General features: G+C 41.6%; 6 protein-coding genes and 1 long non-coding RNA gene across 7 annotated transcripts; 3 read left to right on the top strand and 4 right to left on the bottom strand.

Moving 5' to 3' along the window:
• Positions 1 to 35: 35 nt before the first annotated feature.
• LOC145705787 (uncharacterized) lies at positions 36 to 4,622 on the bottom strand. The gene is made up of 10 exons (XM_081783272.1): positions 4,491 to 4,622; positions 2,689 to 4,446; positions 1,474 to 2,644; positions 1,334 to 1,428; positions 1,039 to 1,291; positions 809 to 998; positions 668 to 767; positions 542 to 624; positions 393 to 495; positions 36 to 349 (listed from the first exon to the last, which is right to left on the bottom strand). Exons 1-10 carry the CDS (start codon positions 4,570 to 4,572, stop codon positions 108 to 110), a joined length of 4,077 nt encoding a protein of 1,358 aa, XP_081639398.1. The 5' UTR covers positions 4,573 to 4,622; the 3' UTR covers positions 36 to 107.
• Positions 4,623 to 5,141: 519 nt separating this feature from the next.
• Positions 5,142 to 7,870, bottom strand: LOC145701391 (solute carrier family 22 member 15-like). The gene is made up of 8 exons (XM_081778610.1): positions 7,688 to 7,870; positions 7,305 to 7,564; positions 6,989 to 7,123; positions 6,555 to 6,798; positions 6,235 to 6,501; positions 5,654 to 6,191; positions 5,312 to 5,522; positions 5,142 to 5,268 (listed from the first exon to the last, which is right to left on the bottom strand). The coding sequence occupies exons 1-8, from the start codon at positions 7,773 to 7,775 to the stop codon at positions 5,158 to 5,160; spliced, it is 1,854 nt and encodes a 617-aa protein (XP_081634736.1). The 5' UTR covers positions 7,776 to 7,870; the 3' UTR covers positions 5,142 to 5,157.
• A 2,324-nt stretch (positions 7,871 to 10,194) lies between these two features.
• Positions 10,195 to 12,113, bottom strand: LOC145702499 (F-box only protein 32-like). The gene is made up of 5 exons (XM_081779731.1): positions 11,773 to 12,113; positions 11,337 to 11,507; positions 10,927 to 11,293; positions 10,572 to 10,779; positions 10,195 to 10,533 (listed from the first exon to the last, which is right to left on the bottom strand). Exons 1-5 carry the CDS (start codon positions 11,813 to 11,815, stop codon positions 10,231 to 10,233), a joined length of 1,092 nt encoding a protein of 363 aa, XP_081635857.1. The 5' UTR covers positions 11,816 to 12,113; the 3' UTR covers positions 10,195 to 10,230.
• Positions 12,114 to 13,392: 1,279 nt separating this feature from the next.
• On the bottom strand, positions 13,393 to 15,357 carry LOC145701390 (uncharacterized; the record flags this gene model as incomplete). Its single annotated transcript, XM_081778609.1, has 8 exons — positions 15,171 to 15,357; positions 14,835 to 15,128; positions 14,360 to 14,660; positions 14,243 to 14,317; positions 14,030 to 14,202; positions 13,761 to 13,836; positions 13,579 to 13,716; positions 13,393 to 13,537 (listed from the first exon to the last, which is right to left on the bottom strand). Coding segments are annotated over exons 1-8 (1,320 nt in total), but the record flags the coding sequence as incomplete, so codon positions are not given.
• A 257-nt stretch (positions 15,358 to 15,614) lies between these two features.
• Positions 15,615 to 16,563, top strand: LOC145703650 (uncharacterized). Its single transcript, XM_081781035.1, has 4 exons — positions 15,615 to 15,819; positions 15,861 to 15,974; positions 16,026 to 16,131; positions 16,170 to 16,563. The coding sequence occupies exons 1-4, from the start codon at positions 15,659 to 15,661 to the stop codon at positions 16,407 to 16,409; spliced, it is 621 nt and encodes a 206-aa protein (XP_081637161.1). The 5' UTR covers positions 15,615 to 15,658; the 3' UTR covers positions 16,410 to 16,563.
• A 4,080-nt stretch (positions 16,564 to 20,643) lies between these two features.
• On the top strand, positions 20,644 to 22,460 carry LOC145702197 (prolyl 4-hydroxylase subunit alpha-1-like). The gene is made up of 6 exons (XM_081779408.1): positions 20,644 to 20,832; positions 20,878 to 21,194; positions 21,236 to 21,528; positions 21,570 to 22,077; positions 22,120 to 22,209; positions 22,258 to 22,460. Exons 1-6 carry the CDS (start codon positions 20,664 to 20,666, stop codon positions 22,447 to 22,449), a joined length of 1,569 nt encoding a protein of 522 aa, XP_081635534.1. The 5' UTR covers positions 20,644 to 20,663; the 3' UTR covers positions 22,450 to 22,460.
• Positions 22,461 to 22,601: 141 nt separating this feature from the next.
• Positions 22,602 to 22,930, top strand: LOC145705647 (uncharacterized). The gene is made up of 3 exons (XR_014134619.1): positions 22,602 to 22,690; positions 22,735 to 22,824; positions 22,862 to 22,930. It is a non-coding gene; the product is annotated as an uncharacterized LOC145705647 (long non-coding RNA).
• Positions 22,931 to 24,399: the final 1,469 nt, after the last annotated feature.

Raw genomic sequence — 24,399 nt, 5'->3', positions numbered from 1 at the left:
CGGTCTTGTTTTGAACTCCTGATTTGGTTTGGTTGTTGTGTTGATTGATATTTATTCACAGAAGTCAGAGCAAGCGGTCAAATAGTAATAATAAAAAAGAAACCGAATTACAAGCAGTATCGGTTGTACCAATCCGCGTTGATGACGAAAGTCTGGGGAGAGATGAAATCATAGAGGAACGATGCCGAGGTCTGCTGAGAGACTTGGCTGAAATCGGGTGCAATCATTTCTTCAGCAGCTTCAAATTCAGTTCCAGTCTGCCACCACTTTTCGATGGTTCGGCCGGTGACGGAAATGTTATTTCCGTTGTGATCAGTTCCGGCCTTGGCGTAGCCAGCGACGTGGAAGACTAGAATGGATTTTGAGCGCAATATAATTTTGTTTTGACTTACGGTTCGGGACTTGGTTCTGGAAGCCAACGAGAATGGAGCTGAATCGAGATCGAGGGTTCATCAGTGAACCGTACGAAGTCCACTGGAAGCCTCGGGTAGGATCCTTAAAATAATTGAGTAAATATCAATGAGTAAAATCAGTTACTAACAGAGTTTCGGTAGACACGTCGGGAGTTGCAGGTGGCGGCATCAGCCCAGAAGTTGCACTCCTGGCTCGTGTAATGAAGACCACCTAAGAGAGATATATTGAATTTTGAAATAAAGACCATTTTTACCGAAAACGTAGAGATGTTCCCCATCAGTGACAGAGGTCATCTCTTCGAGAGTGATTGGCAAGCTGACACCTTGGATCCAGGTTCCGAAGGTTCCATCGGTCTATTAAAAGTGTTAGATGAGTGGATGACCAAAATACTTACAGTGTTGTACTGTCCATTCTGGGAGAGGAACTCGACGTATGGATGATCGTTGTAAGCGAGGATATTGCCATCGTTGCTAAGGCCAGTTCCACCCATGATGACGACGTATCCCTTGTGGTACTTCATCGTGGCCTTGATGTGGGTGTATCGGAGCCATGGCTCTCGCTCCCAAACGACCATATCAGAAGAACTAGAGTCACTTTGGTATTTGAATTACTTTTTGACGTTACCTCCAGCAAGCACGATCCTGGTAGTCCATACCGTCGTTGATTTCATCAGCAGAGTCAGTTGGTGAGCACATGATAGCTCGTTCCTGATCAGCTTGTCCAGAAAGTCGCTTCTGGAATCCAGTGCAAGAGTGTTCCTTCATCGAGTATGGGAGCTTCTTGGTGATACCGTCCATGACGATGTCGAGTCCACAGGAGGTTTCGGAGAGTTTCATGACCGCTCGCTGAACGTTCAAGTGGCCGCAGAATTCGGGCTCTAGAATATTCGAATAGAAAAAAGAATTTTAAAGAAACTTACGAGTAGTGCAGTCATAAGCACCACCAATGATGTAGGATTTGCCTTTGACGACAACTGAGCAAGCATCATGAGTCCAGAAGCCGTTGATGTCGAATCTTGGATAATAAAAATTAAAAAAAAAAGAGAAGGAGAAAACATACCGAGCGTTGGTATCAGTAAAGCCTTTTGTTAGCTCAGTGTAGGAAAGGGCCTCGCCATTTCTCCACTTGAACATTGTAGCAGCATCACGAGAGAGAACAAGCACGTGATCACCGTAGATTGGTTCGATCTCACCTCCTGGAGGAGCAGTGATTGGCGGAGTTGTTGGTGTTGACACATTAGGGTCCTCAGTAGATGGAGGTGGCTCTGGGCAGTAGATTGGGCAAGGACAGCCGTTGGGGCATTGTTCATGGCATGGGCAAAGAGCAGTGCACTCTTGCATCTCAGCCTGACACTGGCTCACGCAAGCTGGTTCGTCAAAACCACATGCTTTCATGCAATCATAGGATTTGTCAGTGCACAGATCTCGGCAGTTCTTTTCATTTTCCCCGTGCTCTTCGATGCAGTTTGCTGGTGGGGATGGTCCGGGACAGTATTGATTTCCGATTTCATTGTAACAGGGGCAACCGTTGGGGCAGTAGCTGTGGCAAGGACAGTGGTACGAGCACTGGTAGAGATAGTCACTATTGCAGGCGTCTTCGCAGAGGCTCGAACCGTTGCACCCGGAGATGCACTCGTTTCGGATGGATACGCAGTCGTCGACGCAAGCTTGAGCTTCATCACCCCAGACAACGAGACACTTCTCGATGATAGAAGGATTTTCGGTATCACCGCACCATCCTGGGCATGGGCAGCCGTTGGGACATTCTTCGTGGCATGGGCAAGTGTTCATGCAGGCGTACTCATCGGCTCGGCAGATGGACAAGCAAGTAGGGTTGCCATAGCATGTGAGAGAGCAATAGTAAGCGGTGTCAGCACATCCAGATCGACATTGTTGCCAGAGGTTGTTATGGTATGGGTCCTCGAGGCACTCAGGGTCGGGCTTTGGAACTCCCTCTGGGCAGTAGCTGTTTCCAAGGTCGTTCCACTCAGGGCAAGCGCAGCCAAGGGAGCAGTAAGTGTGGCATGGACAGTAAGTGGCACATTCCTCGATGTACTCGTCGTTGCATTTGTCTTCACAAGTTCCAGTTGTGCAGCTTGAAAGGCACTCGGCTCGCTTATCAGCGCAGTCTTGCTCACAAGCTCGAGCTTCATCTCCCCAAATAGCAAGGCACTTGTCCTTGTCGGAGATTCCACCGCACCATCCTGGGCAAGGGCAGCCAAGAGGGCATTCTAGAACACAGTCATTAATCTGTGAAGCTAAATATTGATTTTACCTGGGTAGCATGGGCAGTTGGAGACGCAAACATTCTCATAAAATCGGCAATCGCTCTGGCATTGGCTATCTCCTGGAGCGCAAGCGATCGAGCAATAGTAGGCATCGCTAGTGCATGAGTCTCGGCACTGAGCAGAGATGTCGCCGTAGTCTTCGAGACAGTCAGCGTTGGCATCAGGAAGGTTGGGGCAGTAGGAGTTTCCAAGGACGTTATCTGGTGGGCATCGGCAACCGTTGGGGCAGTGAGTGTGGCAAGGACACTTGGATGAGTCATTGACGTACTGCTGGTTGCACTGATCCTGGCAAGTTCCGGTGGAGCAGCCGGCGAGGCAAGAGTTCAGCTTGGCGAGCTGATCCTGTTCGCAATTAGTGGCTTCTTCTCCCCAAATCACTTTGCACTGGTCTTCAAGAGATGGAAGGCACTCTGGAGTCTCCGGGAAATCGCATCCGGGGTAGCATGGGCAGCCATTGATGCACTCAATAACCTTTTCACGGCAGTAAACTTCGCATTGGCTATCACCAGCGCAGGTATTGACACAGATGTATCCAGAAGTAGTGCAGGAGTCTCGGCAGATTTGGGAAGATTCACCGTGTTGCTCAAGACATTCGAGGTCTGGATCAGGAAGGCCCTCTGGGCAGTAGCTGTTGCCGAGCTCATTCTCAGTTGGACAGTTGCACCCGTTTGCGCACTGCTTGTGGCATGGGCACTTTTTGAGGTTTTCGGAGTACTGCTCTGCGCAGTTGTCCTGGCAGATCGATGGGTAAGCGTCGTTCTGGCAGTTGGCGTTGCAGACGGTGAGGGTGTTCTTCTGATCAGTCTCGCATCGGGAAGCTTCATCGCCCCAGATGGCTTCGCACTGGATTTCGATTGGTGGTGGAGTAGACTGGCACCAGTCGAAGCATGGGCATCCGCCTGGGCAACCAGGGTAGCAGGGGCATTTGTTGACACAAACGGCTTCCTGGTCCTGACATTTGGCAAGACATTCGCCGTCGCCATAGCACTTCGAAACGCAAATGTAAGCGTCGTAGCCACAGCTATCTCGGCAGTCCTGTGAGACGTCACCGTGGTCTCCAAGGCAGTTCTCATCTGGAAGGGGAAGGGTTGGGCAGTAAGAGTTGCCGAAAGTGTTGGATGGGGTGCAAGCGCAGCCATTGGGGCAAACAGTGTGGCAGGGGCAGAGCTTGAGCTTTTCAGTGTATTTTTCGTTGCAGTCATCTTCGCAGAGGGCATCGTTGCAGGCACCCATGCATACTTCTCGCTCAGCCTGGACGTCACCTTTGCAGGCAGCTTCGTTAGCTCCCCAGACGTACATGCACATGTCCTGGTTGGAGATACCTCCGTTGTCACCGCAGAACTGGTTGTTGGGGCACTCTTTGCAGCCACCCTTGCAGTTTTCTCCGCATGGGCAGTCCTCCATGCATCGCCAGCCGTGTTCGTTTCCTTTAGCGTAGCACTCGTCCTCGGTGTTTTGGTTGGCAGCGATGCACTCGCCAGTGACTCGGTCAGCTTCAGAGATGCAGTAGATACCGCACTCGTCGAAGGCCTCACTATTTTCTTCTTGGATGTCGCAGGTGGATGGGGGAGAGCACTGGTAGAAGCCGCATGGGCAACCCCAGGAGCATTTGTCGTGGCAGGGGCATCGATCGATGCAAGTGGTCAAGTCTCGGTTGCAGTACTGGGTGCACTTGTAATCGGAGGGATCACAAGAGCCCATGCAAGTCTGGTAGTCGGCGTTACATTCACCGGAGCATTTTTGCTCTGAAAAAAAGTTTCATTCTCTCCTTTTTCTCTCTATGACTTACCTTGATTGAGCCAGGAACAAGTCTCATTGAAGGCGGCCTTGACCCTTACTCCCACAAAAAGTAGGAGAATCGGGTTCCTCATTTTCGTGAATGAAAAATTTGTGACTGAACTTTTCACCAAAGCCAGGGCCGGTTTTAGCGGCTTGCTGTCGCGAAATTTGCGGAGCAGTTAACGCCGGTTGCTCGCATCATGGCGATGCAAGTTTACAATTTGCAAAGCAGTTAATCAAAATTTGGAACACGAGAATTTGCACGAAATAGACTTCCTTTTGCAAGAAATGACCGAAATAATTACATAACATAAATGCTCATTAGTGTTAAGGAGGCGTGATGAGAGCCTATCAGACATTTTTGTATTCTTATGCGTCAAATGAATAAAAAATTGAGCGATTTTATACGACTTCATGGAAAGTTTGACGTCGATATTGAAACTTGTGGAAACTCGTGAAAACAGAATCCCACCATTTTAGTATTGATAAATATCGAGCAGTTTGACAACTCAAGTATCCTTGAAGAATATTCTGCAATGTTCTACTTACTGATGATTATGTAATCAAAAAATTTATTGTAGACAATGATCAATAATGTGCAATAATTTATTCTAAATCTAACTTGAGCGTACTGCATTGATTTAGAAAAGAATCATTTTGACGAATATTTAATTTATTTAGAAACTAGTTGAACTTTCAATCGAAGCACGGGATTTTTCATTGTCAGATTGTTCTTCTGGCCGGACATTATTTGGCTGATAGTAGGAAGCTTCTGCTTCTTCCATAGTCTAAAAATTTCCTTTTGATTTAATCCTTCGAGTCGACATTTACCTGTGACATGCATTTTCCTTGAGTCTCAGGCATGAACCAGGCAAGAACAGCGGCAATAAATCCTAAAGTTCCGAAGACAGTATTTGAGAATCCAGCCCAAATGGTGCCATCAAGGCCGAATATCAGAGGTGAGATGGCTCCACCAACTCGAGCGGCGGAAGAGCAAAGTCCAACAGCAGATCCTCGCACACAAGTTGGGTATAATTCAGCACTAGAATTAAGGAGTTTCATAAAAATGTTTTTCTATCTGAAAGGGAATAAATACAAAGGATATCAGAACTTTTGTCTATTTAAAATAAAAATTTTATCGATTTTTCAAATGATTATTGTTTTTGAAAATACCTGTAAACATATAGGACAGAAAAGGTCCCAGCAACAGCGAATTTCCCGAGAAAGGCAGTGTATGAAGCAATATTTAGAAGATTTCTATTACAGTCAGCTGGAATGATCGGAGTCTCCGAGCAATCATCAGGATCATAGGTAGGCTCACAGTTAGCCTGGAGTGTCAGAATCAGGGAACCGATGCAGGAGAGCGAGCAAACCATGAAGAAAAAGATCAAACTGCCTCTTCTTCCCATCATTTTCCACTCAAGAATGAACGGCGCGAGCAATCGAGCTGCGATTTCAAAGCATCCGTTTATCACATTGTTGACGAACAAATTCCCTGTGAGGCTCCCTGCATTTAGTCCAAGCCCGTAGTAGACCATTGAAGTCACGAACCAGCCATACATGCAGTTGACGGTGATCCACTTCATTTTTGGGTACTTGAAGACTTCTAGAATCTTGACTTGCTCTCCATCGCCGGATTTTGCTGCGGCTTCGACTTTTTCAAGATAATTTAGGTCCAAGGAACCACCAGTTTTGTCCGAAAACGTCAGAACTAAAAACCAATCAACAAACTCTCCCTTAATCCATCTTCCTACCTGCTTGACGAGCTTCAGTAATTCGATCTTTACTGTAAAGCCATCTGTAGCTCTTTGGCAGAACAAAGTGAAAAGCAAAAACGGGCGTGACGCAGAGAGCAATCACCAGTTCCATCGTGTGCCAGTCCCGTGCATAGTAAGCGATCAGGGAGAGAGACATGAAACCTAAGCTGAAAATCGTCAAATATTGGTTCGCAACATTTGCGCGCCACTTTGGCCCCATGAATTCCATGACGTAGACGTATCCAACCACGACTCCTCCATGCGCTTTCTCGGGTTATTAAATCGGTTTTATCAAAAGACTCTTCTATGATTTCAACCCGTCCCGAATGCCCCACAAGCAAGCCTAATAAAAGTATACGCCCAGACATTGTCGATCCAATAAAGCGTCAAGTTTCCACCAAAATGTAAGAATCCAGCGAGAAGCAAAGTATTCTTTCTTCCAATTCGGTCGGAAATCATTCCAAAACCAAGGGCTCCAAAAAACAAGCCAGTCATGAAGATGCAAGTCGAAATTGAATCGGTCGGAATGACTTTGTCATCGCACACCCAATCGAATTGTGTCTAGCAGACAGAGTGAGAAAGGAACGTTGAAAAACGAGATTCGAAATCAAAAAATACCTGTGAAAATACCAATCAAAAGTGCACTCAAAACTCTCATGCGTCTTTTCTAGGAATAGAAAAATTCTAGCGTTTGTGATTTTTAACGACAATCAATTTCGGATTATCCAAAAATTAAATAGGGGTCGGTTACCTTAACAGTTTCAGTGAATGTGTTGTCGGGAGAGTATTCGAAATCTTCGCATTTTGAGCAGACAGATGTTTCGTTGAGCTTTTTCTCGATCATGCAGAATTCGTATTCTTCTGGAGTCGATGAGTCAGGACATTGCTAGAATTGCATTGGGTCTTGGTTTTTTAATGCTTTTATTCTGGGCTAGGCAACCTGTCTAGAAACCTGAGTAAGGGTTTAGGTAAGCCCTGATATCAAGCAGCAAATCTCATGTATTAGAACCCTGAGTCAGGTTTCTGCACAGGTTTTCTGAACGTCGATTTTCGACTCAATTTTATACCTTCTTCCAATCAATTTCGAAGACCTTGCAATTTCCTCCTGAAGCAAATTCCGTATTCGAGTAATTCGCTCCTTCCGCAATCTCATCCAGCTCATTGTGACACCTGTACTCTTCCGGAGCCGCTTGAAGGAAAACTGAACCGGTTTGAACATGCCCTGCACAGAAGCACATCCATGAGCCGAGCACGAGCACCAAGAATTGGTAACCGGAGAAGTGAGGCATTCGGTTGAAGATTTTGTCCATTCCTTCGTATTTGTCATCTTGAATGTTGTGGTCAGACTTTTTTAGATTTTCAAAATGAGTTTTCGACTAGAGACAACATCTTGTATAATATTTTTTTGCGGATCAAATTTCGGCAGTTTTATAAATACAAAAAGACGTACCAGATTTGCGACTTATGGTTTCCGCACTTTCATCCAACAAAATTTCTTTCTCTTTTTTCGCATATTTGCCAAAATCTCTTGTTTTCATATCTTTTCAAAAACCTTCCAAATAACTCTCTTTTTTTTAAACTGAGCTGGGAAGAGAATAGAAAGCCCGATTATTATCAGATTCTTCAGTTTGATAGAATCGAGGAATTTGCACGGCTCAGTGAGAACCCTTAGTTGAACCTACTTTTCAAGTAAATAAACTTGAAATATAAGAAGAAAGAGCTCTAAAAGGTCAAATAGGGACGATAAAAATATATTTCCTGAGAAATTACAAAATAGCGTGTTTTGACCCTTGTGTTTGGAATGATTATCTTCCTGGGATGAGGCTGTATGCGAATTTCGCTGAAGGGCAAAATAATTACGAAAAAGTTATTACTGAAAATGGGCGTTTTCTTTTGAAGTTTTCCCTCGATTAAGGGGGTTTACCTTGCTCCTGGCTCGGCGACCTGAGAAGAAAACCTGAGTCAGGGTCTGAAAAGCCGCGTAGGACCCTGGCTCAGGGTTTTTATACAGGGTATCCAAAATTACAGTATCCAAAAAATGCCTTCACTATCATGAAAAATTGATCAAAATCTTTCCTTATTTTCCTCCATTTTTCAAATTTTTTCTTCAAAAATTTTCTCTCGGAAAATTCGAACTTTTCTTCTTTCAAAAGTAGAGACAGACAAACTGTATTTTGTACAGCCGTAAGTGTGCTTTTAAAAGCCCTGTTAGAGTAGCAAAAATCTCAAAGTTTTTCCGGCGCATAAAGCCCGACCAAATAGCTTATTATTTGTTCAATACCACTTCGATATTTGTGATTCAATAAGAGCGATAAAGACATTTAAATCTTTAAGCACTTCCCTATCGCCGGTAATTTTACTCTACTGGAGGGAAGAATAAGTGAAAGATTTATTTCAAATATAATACCAGCAGTGCGCACTTTTATTTGCTCAAACTTTAAGCATGCCCTTTTTCGAAGAAATCAAGATTCTAGAGCTCGAAAATCCGTTAAATTTTGGGCATTTTGACTCTAAAACTCGGAGCAATATCAAATCCATTAAACTACGGCGAAGATTTTATATTATACCGATGTTTGAAATTTTCACTTATCGTGGCGACGCCCTTAAGAAAAACACGAACATTCTTGTCCTTCTATTGCGTTCGAACAACTATCGGGCAAGATTCTTAGCACAAAAACTTCCGAGAACCTTAAGGGGATCAATCCGAAATCGCTCTTTGAAAAAGTCATTGCCACGTGACGGGGGATCCGTTTTATTGAACAAAAATAGACTGATCAAAATTGACTGTTCCAGTTTTTTTTCTAACATCATCAAAAAATTGTCGCCAAGGTCGTTTTTGATCTCCATCAATTAATTCTAAAATGGAAATCTCTACGCTTCAATTTATTCCTGGTGAACCGGGGAGGACTATAAAAGCAAAATCTACAGAATTATGAAACATTAGTTACGAAACGCCATGAAAATCGCTTCTTTCATAATTCTCCCCGTCTTTGCTTCGCCTTTTTGCAGCTCCTGGTGCTTTTTCCGAAGCGCGACAGAATACCAGCAACTTTGGAAAAGACCTGCTAGGGGGAATACTTTTGAACTGTTCAAAGCTGCTTATGCAAGGGAAAATATTCTCCCAAAACTTTCACGAGAACTTCGCTACATGATGTGATTCTTTCCCCTGTCCCGGTTTCGCTCTGAAATCTTAATTAAAAAATGATTCACGAAAAATCATCTCGATCTCTTTCTTTATTTATTCAAAAATGGAAATACCCGCGCTTCAATATATTCCGAGGAGGAGTATAAAACAAAATTTACAGAATTATGAAACGTTAGTTACGAAACGCCATGAAAATCTTTTCTTTCATGGTTCTGACCGTCTTTGCTAGCCCTTGGTGCTTCTTTAGAAAGGCGACGAAGTATCAGGAGATGTGGAAAAAGCCAGTAAGGGATAATACCTTAGAACTAATCAAAGCAGCTTATTCGATGGAAGAAATACTCCCGAAACTTTCACGAGAGCTGCGCTATATGATGTAACTTTTTTCTGCCAAAAATTAGGAAAGAATAAATTATTCTAGTCCAGACTCTTTTTTAATAAAATTTTCAATGGAATCAAAGGCTTCTCTTCTTGATTGGAAATCATGCTACCTGTTTTACATCAAGGCAATATAAGCTGATGTCGATCTGAGCGTTCAAATAAATTATTTGAAATTATGGTACGAATAAACACTTTTCTTGTTTTATTTTTGACGGCGCCAGTTTATGGATACTTTTGGAATTTCTACAGAAAAGCCACTCGATACCAAGATTTGGCTCACCGACCCATCGATCTGATAACTTCTGAGCTACTGTACAATTCTTATGCAAGCAAGAATATTGCAAAGCGGCTTGCAAAAAACATCGACGACATGATCAAAATGACGCTCTAGAATTCAAGCGAAAATTCTAATCCCTTTTTAATAAAAAATGAAATAAGCACCTTTCAATTTATTTCCAAAAGTCAGCAGCTCAATCAAAAAACGAGACAAAATCAGCAGGAAAAATTTCTTTCAAATTTTCCTCAAAAATCGAATAAGGATGCTCTGCATCGTCCCAGAATAAAATCGAGTTTTTCGGACAAAAAATTAGAATCGACGAGTATTCCTTTCGGAGACCATGTTTCTTCAGCAGTCGCTGGTGCTGATTTCGTAGATCGGAGGCGGAGAGATTGACGGAATCGGATTTCGGCGCGTCGGATTTCCAGATTGGCAGACGCCAGTCGCGTTTTTGCTCCTCTTGCCAGTGGAAATCAACCATATTTTTCAGATGAAGCTACCAAAAATAATTTAAGGAAAGCATGGCTATTTTACCTCTTCAAAAACAGAAACGATTTCTCCAAAGTTCGAATTCGCCTTCGCCAATCTGTCAAAATCCTTTGGAGTCGTAAGGGATAGCAAGATCTTATCCTGAATTTCATTTGGAAGGTCGATTATGTTGACTTCTTTCTTCTGTCTTTGAACTTCAGGAAGCTGGAGTGAATGAAGACGGAGCTTTAAATTTTCGCTTTGATTTATCATCCTGAAATTATTTAACAAACTTTAGAGTGTTCAACAAGTATCGTATTTTCTATGGTATTATCAGCCGTTTTAGCGGGAAAAAATTTATATTTGTTTAAAACAAAATCAATTTTATGGTGTCCGAAGAGAAGAAACCATCCAAACTTACTGTTGAATTCCAGAATGCGAGCAACTAATGATCTTCTTGAACTCCGTCAATTTCTTGATAAAAACTTCCAGCGTCGCATGAAGATCATCCCTCGCCCCGAATTCACTCCTCTCCTCCATTTTGTCGATTATATGCGAAATGATAGCCAACAGTCTTCGGATGGCAAAACCAGACAAAGAGAGAAGTCGATCTTTGACGCAAAGATGGACGACGTCGAGAATGAAGTTGAACTTGAGGCGGTCGTCAAGGGCGGAAAGAAAGTTCAGCCGGCGGAGAGCTTCGCCAAGAGTCGTGTAGCCGAATTCCTGAGTCGTTTTGGTCAAAATCGGGAGGTAGGATAAATTCTCGCTTGCTCCTGCCCGCGACGCTAGAAAAAGACGATGATGATAACCAGCTGCTTTTTGACTTACGAGGCGCTCCTTTGATGCCTTGAGCTTGGACGAGACATTGCTTGTGCCACTGTTTGGTCACGTGCGAGCTTAGGAGCTCTTTGACCTCTTCTTTGTCAGGTGGAGATTCTTCTACAGTACTTTCAGACTCGCTTGATCTCCAGCCACTTCGTGTTCGAATCCATTGAGAGCCTTAATCTATTGTTGAGTCATTTTATATGAATAAATTAATTTGATACATTAAGCTGGCCCGATTGAGACAAAAATATGGGCTTATCATTCTTTTTTTCCAGTAATTTCATCTGAAGAAATTATATAACTATTTGCTAAAAAGATGCCATTACTGTTTTTACAATTAATATCTAGAACAGTATCTCGAAGCGGGTTTTAATGAAATATGATGAATATAAATTGATAAGCGCCTTATTTTTTTCAACTCAAAAGATCCATGTCATACCTGGTCCAGTTCCATCAGTAGCGCAATAAATCGGGCTCGTCATTTTTCTTCTTATTGATTTTTTACTTTCTCGTTCTGATTTTTTCTTCAGAAAATTGAATTCTTTCCCCTCGAGAACCCCTCCTTTTTATCGACTCGAAATTGTTGATCCTTCTTTCTCGATTCTTTTGATTCAAGGTTCTTTCTTGATGAGTGTGTTTTCACACCTATCCTCTACTAGCTATTTTTCTGTTCCTCAAGATTGATGGTTCTTTCTTTCTTTTTGAGTCCGATAATAAAAACGAAGAGTTTTGGTTTCAGGGAAATTGAATTTATCTCGCTCTGGCTCTCGGTTTTTTGGCTTTCGGCCATGTAGAAATGGAAAATAAGGAAAGGGAGAGCTACACCACGTGAGCTCACTCTCACATGCTCCGCGCAGACGCCGTGGAAAAATATATAAATACAGACCTGCAGACACTCTTTGATTTATGATCTGTGAAATGATTTTTTGTAAAAAAAACCGAAAAAATACCGAAAATTTTGGTAAAAATGACTTTTTTTCTGACCTTTATTTTTTGACAGTAAAAATGATCATCTTAGTTACATAACTGTATTTTCATGATTCGGCTCGATCGTTGAAAACTTCTTTCGCTGGCTGACGTAAGCGACAAGACTTACAGTCGCGCATCCTGCCACGACCCAGCCAAAACTAGTCGACCAAAAGCTAAAACCTGCTGCTTCTTCTTGAGCTTGCTCTTCCTGATCTTTGATCAAAAAGGGGCCGAGGGTGACGGTTTGTTCTGGGTGAGAAGTTTCGTCGAAGGCGGATCGTCGCTTTCGGCGGATGATCTCGGAAGCTTGGAGGTTTGTTGGAGCATCGGCTCGGCAGGTGGATTGACAAGCTGGGTCTTACAGAGGGTTAAGTTTTATAAGATGGTAATATTGTTTCAAAACTATTAAAACCATAATTTAGTGAAGAACCTTTTCCTTCTGAGTTTTTAATGAGAGAACGCTTTGAAGATGATAAACGACGTTTAACCTCGTCTGGTAAGACCATGTGGTAACCCGTAGGCCTTAATTATAGACTATAATTTATAGTGAAAATCAATTCTCTACAATACAAATTAATATTACTAGACATATAAATACAGTTCTTTTCCTCTTTTGTGGACATTTTTTGTCCCAAAATTTTCGAAAAAATGTCCCATCGAAATCGCTTAAAATTTTTTTTTCGAGATTTGAGTACGCCGAATGGTTTTCTAGACTTTGCATTTATGCTCCTGAAAGACTGACAAAGGCCCCTTTGTCTCTAGTTCAACCTTTAATTTTGTCTTTTTTTCGTAAACAATGAACAACTCGATCTTGATTAGCAAGAATTAATCTCAACACACAAAAAATTGTCTTTTTTATTTCCTTCCGCGAAAAAATGTCCACAAACTTGGAACAGCATCTTTTATAAAGTGTCCCACTGAAAGGCCTTAAAATGGAAAAAATGTCCACAAACTTGGGGTCCACAAAAGAGGAAAAAAACTGTAGGTTTTTTCAATAAATTTTTAACCCCTAACATTAGGTTTTCGCAGGTCGCAGACAATAACATCGCACTAAAACACATTGATTTTCAAACTTTCTAAAGACATTAATCATTGCCTGTATGTAGACGTAATTAGACTCGGGAAACCTCAGCGTCTCCGTTGAGAAGCGATCTTCGTGGTTGAGCCGAGCTTGTAGCGCAGTGAAGGCATCTGACGGGCAACCGTTGTCGATAATTGGCGAGTAAGCAACATTGCTAGAAAAGAACTGATGGGGTTGAAAAGGGGGCAACTGTACATTTCCGAATCGACAGAAGGCGTGGCCCAGCAGCGCTTGGTGAAGATGTATTCGTGCTCCATTTTGGTGATGACTTCTGTCCCGAGATAGATTCTTTCTTTGAGAGATTTGAGAAGAGGAAACTCTTGCATTTTATATCTCAATGAAAATGTTTTACATATTCGCTCGTTTGAGTTGTGTACCTGTTGAGGTAAGAAGAATCTTCGTAAACATTGAGTCGGAAGATGAATTTGTCGTTGCTTTCGTATTCACCCATTGCTTTTATCATGGTTTTTATAATATTGATTTTCGAGAAACCATAAAAGGAAGATAAATTCAAACAATTGGGTATCTAATCTAGGGGATATTTTGAAGAAGACATAAAATTTAAAACATCAGCTAGAAGTATAATCCATCGTACCATCCGGTATTAACCATCGCTTCAGGTGCTCAATATCAAGTCAACCATAACCTGAGATCATATTATCAGAAACAACATAAACGGGCAAAATATCTCCAGAGACTTCTCCAGTCGTTGCATTGACAAAATCATTGTCGACATGACCAAGACGATCAATGATACATCGGAAATTATAAATGGCTCCGTAGTCTCGGTAAACACCTCCAGAAAGTACTGGTTTTCGGCTAGAATAAAGCTAGATTACAAGCTGATTACGGCGGATACCTGAGATTATTTTCGTAGACAAATTTATTTGGATCGTTTTCGTCGAGTTTCATTTGCGTTCCGCATTCAGTAAACCTCAATTTTCATTCGACTAATATCTTCCAAAAACCCTCTTACTTGTAAGAATAAACAACACCTTGCTGATCCTCCGAAGTAAACCCGCAGTTGGCAGTCATCATATCCCAGCCGAGCAAAAAGTCGCCATCATACGAAAGCGGCATTTTCACAGTAAATCGATCATTGATTGTATCGCACTCAACGCTTGGTTCGTAGGCTGATAGTTTTTGTTGAATTCTCGTTGTTGTCGTAGAGGTGGTTGTTGTTGTTGTTTCTTGAGTTTCGGTGGATTCAAGGACGACTTGAGGTGCGGCAATAAGAGGACTACTGCAACCGGTGGCTCGTTGGCACATGTATCCATCTTAATTATAAGTTATAATTTATAACTCATCTGTTATTGATAACTGAAGTTATGCTTATCTAAGAACGACAAATTGCACGTAGGTTTCCTAATAAAACTTTTAATTTATCCTCATCAAAATGTAGGAAACAATTTTGGGGCGAAAAAAATTTTGAAATTTTTTATGGTGTTTACCTTTTGTATCCATAAAATCACAATCTTTCCCATACCACCCACTCAAGCACTGGCACCAGTAACTATCCCATTTATTCTGACAACTAGCAGTTCCCAAATTGAAACAAGGATTCTTGATCTCGCACTGGTGAAGTCGATTGTACATAAAATCGTCAGTTTGCGCCTTGTCGCCAAAGATTTCATACGCTTCGGCCCAGTCGCAAGTTTCTTCGTTGCATTCTCGCTCCAGATTTCCAGTGCGCATTTCTTCCAAAAGGGAGTCATCTGCTGCGCCAGGGACGGAATTCATTCGCGCTAGAATAAGAATCTGCTCAGATTCTCCCTACTGTCACGTACTGTATCTTTTCAGAAAGGAATCCGCATCTTCCTTGCTCAATTCCGGGCGATCTCCCATCCATCTTCCAGCAGCTTCAGTTCCGGCGGCAGAAACTGTCAGAAAAGTAGCCAACTTCATTTTCTCTCCTTTGAGTTCAAACCTTTCTGAGGTCGCTTCTGGCGATCATTGCCAACTCTGACTGAAGTAGACAAACAAATAGAACGTCAGGAAGTACTGATCCTTCCACGTCAATTAAATTGCTCATCATGATGATCGAATAATGCGCTGAAAAATAGCGAACTTGAAATTTCACCTTATTTTTTCTGGCCGACACGAATTTTCGATGCTCCTGAACCACGTGTTTTTCCGATCGCCAATTACGCCATTTCGGTGGTTAGCGCTACATCTAACCCTTCGCTATAAAACCGTCCCTTTCGCACTGAAAATTTCATCTGATTAAAAAGTATCAAAAAGGTGCACAACTTGATTTGATATTTTCAGCTTGAAAATGAAACTATTTTTGGGTCTCTTTTCCGCCGCCGTCTTGGCTCAAGAAAATCAAGAAGAAGAGGGAAGAAAGGTTCCATATAGAACTCCGATTCAGCGACTCGAGACTTTGAACGAGTTCGGAATTGAATGGACCAACGCAAATTTGAGCCCTAACCAAGCGTAAGTAATGAATGATTTTTCGTCGCTTACAGCGATTTTAGCGAGCGATGGGCCCGAAAAATTACCAACAACTCGGAGCGAATGCGCAAGCGATTCTCAATCTGCGGCTTTTTTGATGTTCATATCGAGCATGGTGGACCTGCTCCGGAGTACAGGTTTGCATCTCAGAATAAATCGACGAGTTCGATAAGTATTTTTTTTTTCAGAAAGCGACGAGAAGTCGGAGAAATTGACGCTCCTGCTGAGCAAGAACAAGTGGAACAGGCCGCTGCTGCTGAAGAGGATGATCTTCTCACCGTCAGATATGACACCGTAAGTCCTAAAAAATGATCTTTTAACTCATTCAACAGAACAACCCTCTGATCGGCCTCCGACAAATCTTCACAGGCTACCGAAAATGGGCGCTTCGATACATTGCAGACTGCCCTCTTCAGCCAGAATTGCAGGTCAACCGCGCTAACAAATGGGAAGAAAAGCTCAAGGATCTCTACAAGAAGAACCTCGGCCTCACCACCACCACAACCACCACTACTACGACTACCACCACCCGTAAAAAGGGCGGCAAGGGCGGAAAGAAGAATCGATATTAGATGAACACACAATGGTCAGATCGAAAGTCCGAAAAAATCAAAACTTTTCAAAGGACTGATCTGACTTATTCTTCTGTTGATAAAAAATCTGAAAAAGAACTTGAAAATATTTCATTTTTAACAACCAAAATAAAATGATCCCTTCGCGAGGGCTTTTTAACTGTTTATTTATTTCCAACATAAATTTATTTAATCGCATAATTATGTATTCCACAGTGGAACTCGTGTCAAATACTCCTTTTCTTTGAATCCGTCATGCCAAATTTGATCAAAAGGGAATATAATTGGCTTGACGCAAGCTTCCGTGTGGTTACCGATAGTAATTTCGCTTTGCGACTGATTTTCCCCGCTACGGGAAAAAAATTCTTTGCTCAGCTCCGCTACGCTGAGCTACAGTGAAGAAAATTTCTACCAGCTCCGCTACGCTCAGCTACGGAGAAAATTTTTTTTATCAGCTCCGCTACGCTTAGCTTAACTTTCCCCTCAGCTCCACCACTACTAAGCTGACTAAGTTTGGGCTCTTTTCTCTGTAAAATAAGGCCCCTTTCTCTGTAAAATAAGGCCACTCTCTGTGTAAAAAAGGCCGCTACGGACTCCGCTACGGGTCACAAAAAATTGATCAGCTCCGCTACGCTTAGCTACGGAGAAAAATTTTTGAGTCAGCTCCGCTACGCTCAGCTACGGGGAAAAGAAAATTAGTCAGCTCCGCTACGGGGAAAATTTTTTTGGTCAGCTCCGCTAAATTTTCGGGTCAGCTCCGCTATGTCCGCTACGAGAAAATTTTGCCAAATGTATAACTCTGGAGCTAAGCGGACCCATATTAGAACTAAGCTGATTGAGCTGATCTGAGCTGTTTATAACTGTTTTTTGAAATTGTATGCAAATCATTGACCTGAGCTGAGCTAAGTGGAAATTGTCTGAGCTGAGGTGAGCTGAGCAGATCAGATCATTTTCCAAAATGACTGCTCAGCTCACGCAAAATTCTAAATTTCTCCGCACGCGCACGCACGCACACGCGAGAATTTTGTGTTTTTTGGAACTCTGCATTGAATAATCGAATTCAATGATAAGCTGTTTTCCGGAGCCAAGAGCTTTCACAAGCTAAAATAAAATAAAACTTTTTTATTTTTTTTTTATTTCTTAAAAAATATTTGCAGACTCTTCAAAAAAAAACTTTTTTGAGTGTTTTAAAGAGTTTTTTATTCATCAAATTTTCTTTCTCCGAGCTCTTCCTCTAGCTCTAAACCACGCAAAAGTTTAATATGATCGTATTGATTATCAGTGAGTGGGAAAACAATCGGTCTGGAAAAGCCTTCCGAGTGATGGCTGATGATGGTTTCTTCGCTGACGGGAAAACTAAAATTATCATTATCGTCGATAATTTATCGATCAGGCCTTGCAAATTGGGGTCCCGACAGCCGTACTAACAAAAAATGGTTGGGGTTCTAACCAAAAGTTAGCACGAGTTAGAAGGGCTTTTCCTCCGAATTCGTACTATTTTCTTGTTTTTTTTTAATCAACCGCGTTGATTGACGGACAAATCAGCGCGCGCGCCTTACTAACTTAGTAGTTAATCCGTACTTAGTTAATACGGAGTTAGTACGGCTTTTCTTAACCCATCCTAACCCATCCAAAAAATTACAAAATAAAAGTTGGGGCCCCAACAATAGGGTCCAAACTCAAGTCAGAACGGGTAGTAGGATTCCAATTTGCCAGCCCTCTTGTCGACGGAAATTCACTTTGCTTACATTGGTGATTCTTCGTATGTGTAGTCGCTAGTCAGAATATTAAAATTGCGTATATTCGACAATGAACTTCTATTGGACATTTCGCTTGCTCTTTCGTGATCCCAGACAACAGTTTCAATGGGAAATCTAAACATTCTCATCAATTTTTTTATATATAATAAGAATTAAAACTTACGGTTTTTGCTGGCCACTTATAATAAATATATAATTATTTATTCGTGCAAGGGATGAAAGAATGTGCTAAAATGAAAATTATAAAATGAAATATTCCTGGTCAAAGGACATTATTTTGTAGTTTCGCAGCGACTCTCCATTCATAATTTCGCAGCATATATACATCCGTTGAAGGTGGAGTAAGAAAACCAGAACCAATGAATAATGATCCTTGGCCTCCAAAGACAAGTAGAGCATCATCGACTGTGATGCAAGAATGAGAACCAAGAGGTCTGAAAATGAAAAATAATACTGATCATATCATCAATTTTTACTTCGGAAGTTGTGAATTTGTGAGTTCCGTCCAGTTTCCATTATCGAATTCTTCAACCTTTCTCTCTCCGTCCGTAAGTGAGCTTCCGACAGCCATGGCTTTACCATTCAAAAATGCTAAAACGAGTTCATTTTTTAAGAAAATGAAAAGTTGATCAAAAAACTATCAAAAAAGCATGAAAAATTCGAACTCGTACTCCAAACACGAGTCTCTATGCGTATAAATTGTCGATGCTCTTTCTTCAACAGAATTCCCCCCATCGTATTCAACACATTTTCGAGATGTTCCATTCCATCCAATGTCAATATTAACATAAAGGCTTTCAAAACAAAGCAGAACTTAAAGATCATGAGAAAAAAGACAATCGAATATTCAAAAATAACCTGATTCTTGATCTTTCAAAGAAGTAACGGATGAACTTTCATCAATATCAATTGTCAACCGAACATCTTTTTCGACAATAAAAATGAATGAAATATCCAAATTATTTAATCTCACAATCTTAATTTATCAATTTTTGAAGGCATATTTTATGGGCCTTACTCGTCTTGATGAATCATCAATTCCACCAAAAATGAACATTTCTCCTCGAATTATCGCCGAAATTGTATTGACAAAATATGGTCGCCCATTTATTGGTTCTGGCTTTCCCATTATTTGTTCCGTTATATCAAATTTTACCCCATCTGGTTTGATTAAATAATAATAAGAATTCTGATAAGATGAAGCAATGACCATTATTGCTTGCTCGTCGGACATGAAAAATTTCATTTCTCGGCGAAGTCTATCGATTTCGCTTGACTGGTCATTTGATAGAGTTTTCCAAGTTTTAGTTTCATTCTTAGAATATTCATACGAAGCTTTCAGGGTTTCTATTTCTTCGCCAAGCTTTGATATTTCAGGGTTCCATTCTGATCTGGGCTCGGCAACCTGAGTAGAAAGCCTGAGTCAGGGTTGGATTATCATTTAATCGTATTTTTAACTTCTGGCAAAGCCGTTTATAAATAAGCGGCAATGCGGATTTTCATTTCTGACCTTACAGACCATGACTCAGATTGCCGAGCCCAGATTCTGAGCCAACAATGATCAGAATTCCAATTACAGCAAAAAGACTGTCTGTGTTTGACACTTGAGAATAAGCTCAAACATTAATAACTACAGTGTAGGTTAGAAATTATTGATTTGGCAAAAGTCAATTTCAGGAGAAGATTTGGAGTAACAAAATCTGGAGCAACCGAAATTTTCAAACCGATTTTTAAGGGTGTTAAAGTCATAATTAAGGGTATCTGACTCGGTCAAAAGAAAGCCCGGGCCCAAAGCCGGGTTTTCGCCAGGGTTGGAGGGGGCCGGGAGGCCCTAAACACCCTTAGAAATTGGTTTTAAAATTTCGGTTGCTCCAGATTTTGTTACTCCAAATCTTCTTAATTCCAAATATTTTGCCGAGCCTATTGATTAGTATTGATAATTATTTTTCATTGTTTCAAACATTCACTTATTCCAAAGATAACGCTTAAAATTGTCAAGAATTTGACATTTTTCTTCGTCTCTTTCGCGGCTTTACCCTCAGTTTCTTCGGTCTCAAGAATGGGAGTCAAATAATTCGGAGGATTTGGAACGTCAACATCTTGATAAGAACCAAGGGAACTCTCTGAGTATGCACGGGTCGACATATTCGTAGACATGCTCAATTTAGATTTGCCTTCGATTTTTGCTTTTTTCAAAAAGGAAAACTAGTCATTCACGATTTAATTTGGGCAAATGTTAGCACGCATAATCAGCCGAATTCGGCTATGAGAACTGATACTGCAACATGCATTGAGGGAGCCAGACCGGTGACTCAGACCGGCGGTGAGAATAAATCCATGAAGATTTCTTATCTTTTATTTCCCGCATACGATAGCTTTCACCACTGGCCTGTGATATCACGCCGGTCGTCAACTGTTTACTCACAAAGTACACCAATAAAAAATCCCAAAACAATACTTGCCCAGTTGTAAAAATCAGTCGAGCTTCAATAAAATGAAACTTTTGAATTTTCTATTTTTAAATAAAATATTTGCACAAGAGATTTTCTCTTCAAAGAAAGCGCTAGAAGAACTGAGCAATTTCGAGAGCCAACTTATTGAAAGCTTACTTATCCAAATTGAGGAGAAATTGGGACAGTATGAAACTCTCAGGGACAATATCGGTGAAAACCTAATAAAAAAAATCTTCCCGTAATTTTGTTCTTCAGAAAATGTCAAAAATCTCAAGTCAAAATCATCCATCGACCACCCAATCGAACAATACAAGATCATTCGTCGATTTCTGACCTTTTGGACCTCCCTTCAATCCGAAATAGAAGAATCTCTCGACTTCCAGCAATTTGAGCCGTACCCGAATCGAGATGATTTAGTCGGCGCCGCGGAGGGAATCTTCAGGATTCAAGATGTCTATGCTCTCGATTCGTTTGACCTCGCTGAAGGAATGGAACTCGGGGTCAAGGACAAAGAGCCATCAGATTTGACAGTAGAAGAAACCCTCAGCATAGGAAAAATTGCCTATTGGAAGGTAACGAAACCTCGCTCTTTCTCTTCTTAAATAGATTCTAGAGCGACCATTATCACTCTGCTCTCTGGCTCGTAGCAGCTTGGCAACAGAATCAAATCGAAGAGAACGACGGTGATCTCGCTGTTCAAATCCTCGATCACCTTGCCATTTCCATCGCTGAACTTGGTGATCTTCTCCAAGCCCTGGAAATCACAGCGGTTTTGATGCAAATGCGACCAGAAGAGGCGCGATATCAAAGAAATTACAATTACTATTTGGAAGAACTCGGACTTGATCAAGAATCAACACCATCGATGAAAAGGGGGATGAATTTTTCAGCGAAACATCTTCCCAGGTAAAAAACATTGTCGATTTTCTACTGAAAATGCATTTCAGACCGGAGGCGCATTACGAATCTATGCGAGAATACGAGCGTTTGTGCCGAGAATTCTCCCCTCCTCACAAACCAAACCTCAAATGCTTCTACTGGACCGGCCCAAGCCCTCTCTCTTTCCTCCAATGGGCTCCTGTCAAGACCGAAGAGCTCCACGACGACCCCCTCATCGTCCAATTCTACGAAGTCGTCTCGAACGAGGAGGAAAAAGCAATTCAACTACTCGCTGGAGAACACCTCAACCGCGCCACAATTCAAGATCCAGCAACGGGAGAACTTGTCAACGCTGATTATCGAATTCAAAAAACTGCCTGGCTTACTGAACATGAAAAACTCGATGTCAACGGGACAATCGCAAAATACAACAGAAAACTGACGCAAATAACGGGTCTCGATGCAGATTTCGCGGAACTCGTGCAAGTTGGAAATTATGGAGTCGCGGGTCAATATGAGCCGCATTGGGATCATCAGAGCTACCCCGGCGCTGAGAATCGTTGGGATCCTGCAGAGGTAGAGTTTTCTTATGGAGTCATTAGAATGATCTATTTTTAGGGCTCTAGAATAGCGACGTGGCTGGCGTACATGTCAGAGCCAAACATGGGCGGAGGAACTGTATTTATTCAAGCAGGAATTCAAGCCAGAGTAAGTTCTTCAAATTTGATCAAATCTCTTCATGTCTATCATTTCTAGCCCGTGAGAAACTCCGCCGTCTTCTGGTACAATCTCCTACCCTCTGGTGAAAGCGATGACAACACTCAACACGCAGCTTGTCCAGTATTGTCAGGGACAAAATGGGTGTCAAACAAATGGTTTCACGAAAGAGGGCAAGAATTCAGAAGAAAATGTGCGCTTGATGAAAATACTCGAAATACTTACTTGTAAAATAAATTGAAAATGAGCTCTTTATCTTTCAGCTGAACTGTATTAGTATTACTGATTTTGCACTTTGGCAGAATGACCCGCCCAAGGAAGTCAATTTTTGTTTATAGCGTTAGTTCGCGAAAGATGCATCGTGTTCTTTCCTCGGTCAGCACGGCGAGCGTCTAAGATTCCTAAGAAGACGAAAAAAGGGAAACATCAAAAGAGATGGCTGACGAAAATCTTGTCAAAAGTAAGAACTCAGGTTTGAAATAATCAAAAATCGCGAAAGACCTAAAAATGTCAAAGTTCTCCGACCTCGGCGAAAAAGTGTCTTGGAAGAGTCAATAACTGAAATCAAGTCAACAGAACAACGATTTTCGCTCAATGTCTTCCTAGGTAAACGGAAAGAGTATCTTCAAAAATAGCTCTTTAGTGATCATTTTCATCCTGACAACGATGGGATGCCTACGATTTCTGCTCAATATGAAATAAAGAAATTGCTTCTTTTCTTTTAATCTATTTATATTTTTGAAGCCAAATTATTTTTTTCTTCACATGAGACGTTCAAAAGGTACAGAACTCCAGTCATCAGCATCAGTATTTCTTTTGTTTGGTTGAAAAAAGGGTTGAGGTTGTTCAGTTGATTTTTTGGGGCAATGGTTGGGGGTATCTTATCCAACCATTCTATGAGAAGCGATTGAAGGCAGAGACTGTTGGCTGAGCTCTGCTTGATTGACTTCGAAACTTATGAAAGGCTGAAAATAGTCCACTCTTGAAGGAGAAAAAAAATTTGTGGATGGTATTTTCAGACCAAATTTAACTATCTTCTTGATTTCGTCTGTATTTGATGAGGACGACGATCAGGACCATGACGACAAGAGTCAGAACAACGACACACGAAAGAGCAACTTTTACTGGTCAATATGAATGACTTTGAAATTTTCTTTGAGAATCTAAAAGAAGGAAATCCATTGACCCATTCCCATTGACGCAGAACTAAGTCCTTCAATCTTTTTCTTCTCCCTCGGTACTCCTCCTTGATTTCCATTCATTTCAAGTCTTTCTCCCTCTCTTTCACTCTCTAAGTGGCAGGCACAGGGCTCCTCTTCTATCAGCGAGCAAAATTGCTCCGATTCTGGACATCTTCGCTTCTCCCTCAATCTGAACTTCGGCGGGCAGTTTTCCGAAAGATCAGTGTCAGCGAAAGAACTCGGGATTTGGATGCAGTCGCTCCATGATGCCCACTCGCTCCAATCAGGACATGCATCGTATAAGCAATCTTTAAGAAAAAGAAGAAAAAATGCGAGATAAACCCTCTTTACCTTCCGTTTTCTCGTTTGAGCCAATACAATCGATCATACAGTCATCGTTGTGAGTGCATTCTCTCAGCTGTTTCCTCTCGTACTAGAAATTCAAGTGAATTTGGGGTACAATTCATTGCCGTTCCTACCCTTGTTCGATTAGGCGAGCAGGGATGTTGAGCAATACAATCCGACCACTGATTCCACTCTGTCCATCTTGGGCAGTTGAATTCTGACTGTTCAGAATTATCAACTTCTTTGCAGACAAATTTTCTCGCGTTACATGATTCTAGCTCAGTTTTCAGCTCGTCGCAATTTTGTTTCTTTGAATTTTCTTCGCAAAAGATGACATATTCTCCGGGCGAGCCAGACGCTTCATTTTCTGAGTGAAAGTCGCAAGGACTTTCTGTGTCTTTTGGATAAGGACCTTCCTTTACTTGGCCGATGATAAAGCCGTCCTGAGTTATTTTCCTGTCGCTGAAGAGATTTACCGAAAGAGTGCTTTCCGAATCTGATGAGATATCCGAGCAATCTTTTTCAAGGTTGAAAAATGCTCTTCAACTTTTGTTAAGGGTGTCAGTTTGTTAATAAACCTTCATTCCTATCAGTGCTTTTTTCTCCTCAGTGACATTGATTCCATTCCAAGACTCAAAGCAGCTCTCTTGCAGAA

Source organism: Oikopleura dioica, chromosome PAR (assembly GCF_907165135.1).
Source record: "Oikopleura dioica chromosome PAR, OKI2018_I68_1.0, whole genome shotgun sequence".
Classification (NCBI taxonomy): domain Eukaryota; kingdom Metazoa; phylum Chordata; class Appendicularia; order Copelata; family Oikopleuridae; genus Oikopleura; species Oikopleura dioica.
Note: the sequence above shows the minus strand (reverse complement) of the source record. Positions and strands in the feature narration are given on the sequence as shown.

Excerpts from the sequence above, each read along its gene's own strand:
- LOC145705787 (XM_081783272.1), bottom strand. The coding sequence starts at position 4,572 with ATGAGGAACCCGATTCTCCTACTTTTTGTGGGAGTAAGGGTCAAGGCC. Across the intron at positions 1,429-1,473 it reads TTTACTGATACCAACGCTCG|ATTCGACATCAACGGCTTCT; the intron begins GTATGTTTTCTC and ends TTATTATCCAAG. Across the intron at positions 999-1,038 it reads CAGGATCGTGCTTGCTGGAG|TTCTTCTGATATGGTCGTTT; the intron begins GTAACGTCAAAA and ends AAGTGACTCTAG.
- LOC145701391 (XM_081778610.1), bottom strand. The coding sequence starts at position 7,775 with ATGAAAACAAGAGATTTTGGCAAATATGCGAAAAAAGAGAAAGAAATT. Across the intron at positions 6,192-6,234 it reads TACTGAAGCTCGTCAAGCAG|TTCTGACGTTTTCGGACAAA; the intron begins GTAGGAAGATGG and ends ATTGGTTTTTAG. Across the intron at positions 5,523-5,653 it reads TCTGTCCTATATGTTTACAG|TGCTGAATTATACCCAACTT; the intron begins GTATTTTCAAAA and ends CCTTAATTCTAG.
- LOC145702499 (XM_081779731.1), bottom strand. The coding sequence starts at position 11,815 with ATGACGAGCCCGATTTATTGCGCTACTGATGGAACTGGACCAG. Across the intron at positions 11,508-11,772 it reads TACTGATGGAACTGGACCAG|GCTCTCAATGGATTCGAACA; the intron begins GTATGACATGGA and ends CAATAGATTAAG. Across the intron at positions 10,534-10,571 it reads TCGTTTCTGTTTTTGAAGAG|CTTCATCTGAAAAATATGGT; the intron begins GTAAAATAGCCA and ends TATTTTTGGTAG.
- LOC145703650 (XM_081781035.1), top strand. The coding sequence starts at position 15,659 with ATGAAACTATTTTTGGGTCTCTTTTCCGCCGCCGTCTTGGCTCAAGAA. Across the intron at positions 15,820-15,860 it reads AATTTGAGCCCTAACCAAGC|CGAGCGATGGGCCCGAAAAA; the intron begins GTAAGTAATGAA and ends CAGCGATTTTAG. Across the intron at positions 16,132-16,169 it reads TCACCGTCAGATATGACACC|AACAACCCTCTGATCGGCCT; the intron begins GTAAGTCCTAAA and ends CTCATTCAACAG.
- LOC145702197 (XM_081779408.1), top strand. The coding sequence starts at position 20,664 with ATGAAACTTTTGAATTTTCTATTTTTAAATAAAATATTTGCACAAGAG. Across the intron at positions 20,833-20,877 it reads AACTCTCAGGGACAATATCG|AAAATGTCAAAAATCTCAAG; the intron begins GTGAAAACCTAA and ends TTTGTTCTTCAG. Across the intron at positions 21,195-21,235 it reads GAAAAATTGCCTATTGGAAG|AGCGACCATTATCACTCTGC; the intron begins GTAACGAAACCT and ends AATAGATTCTAG.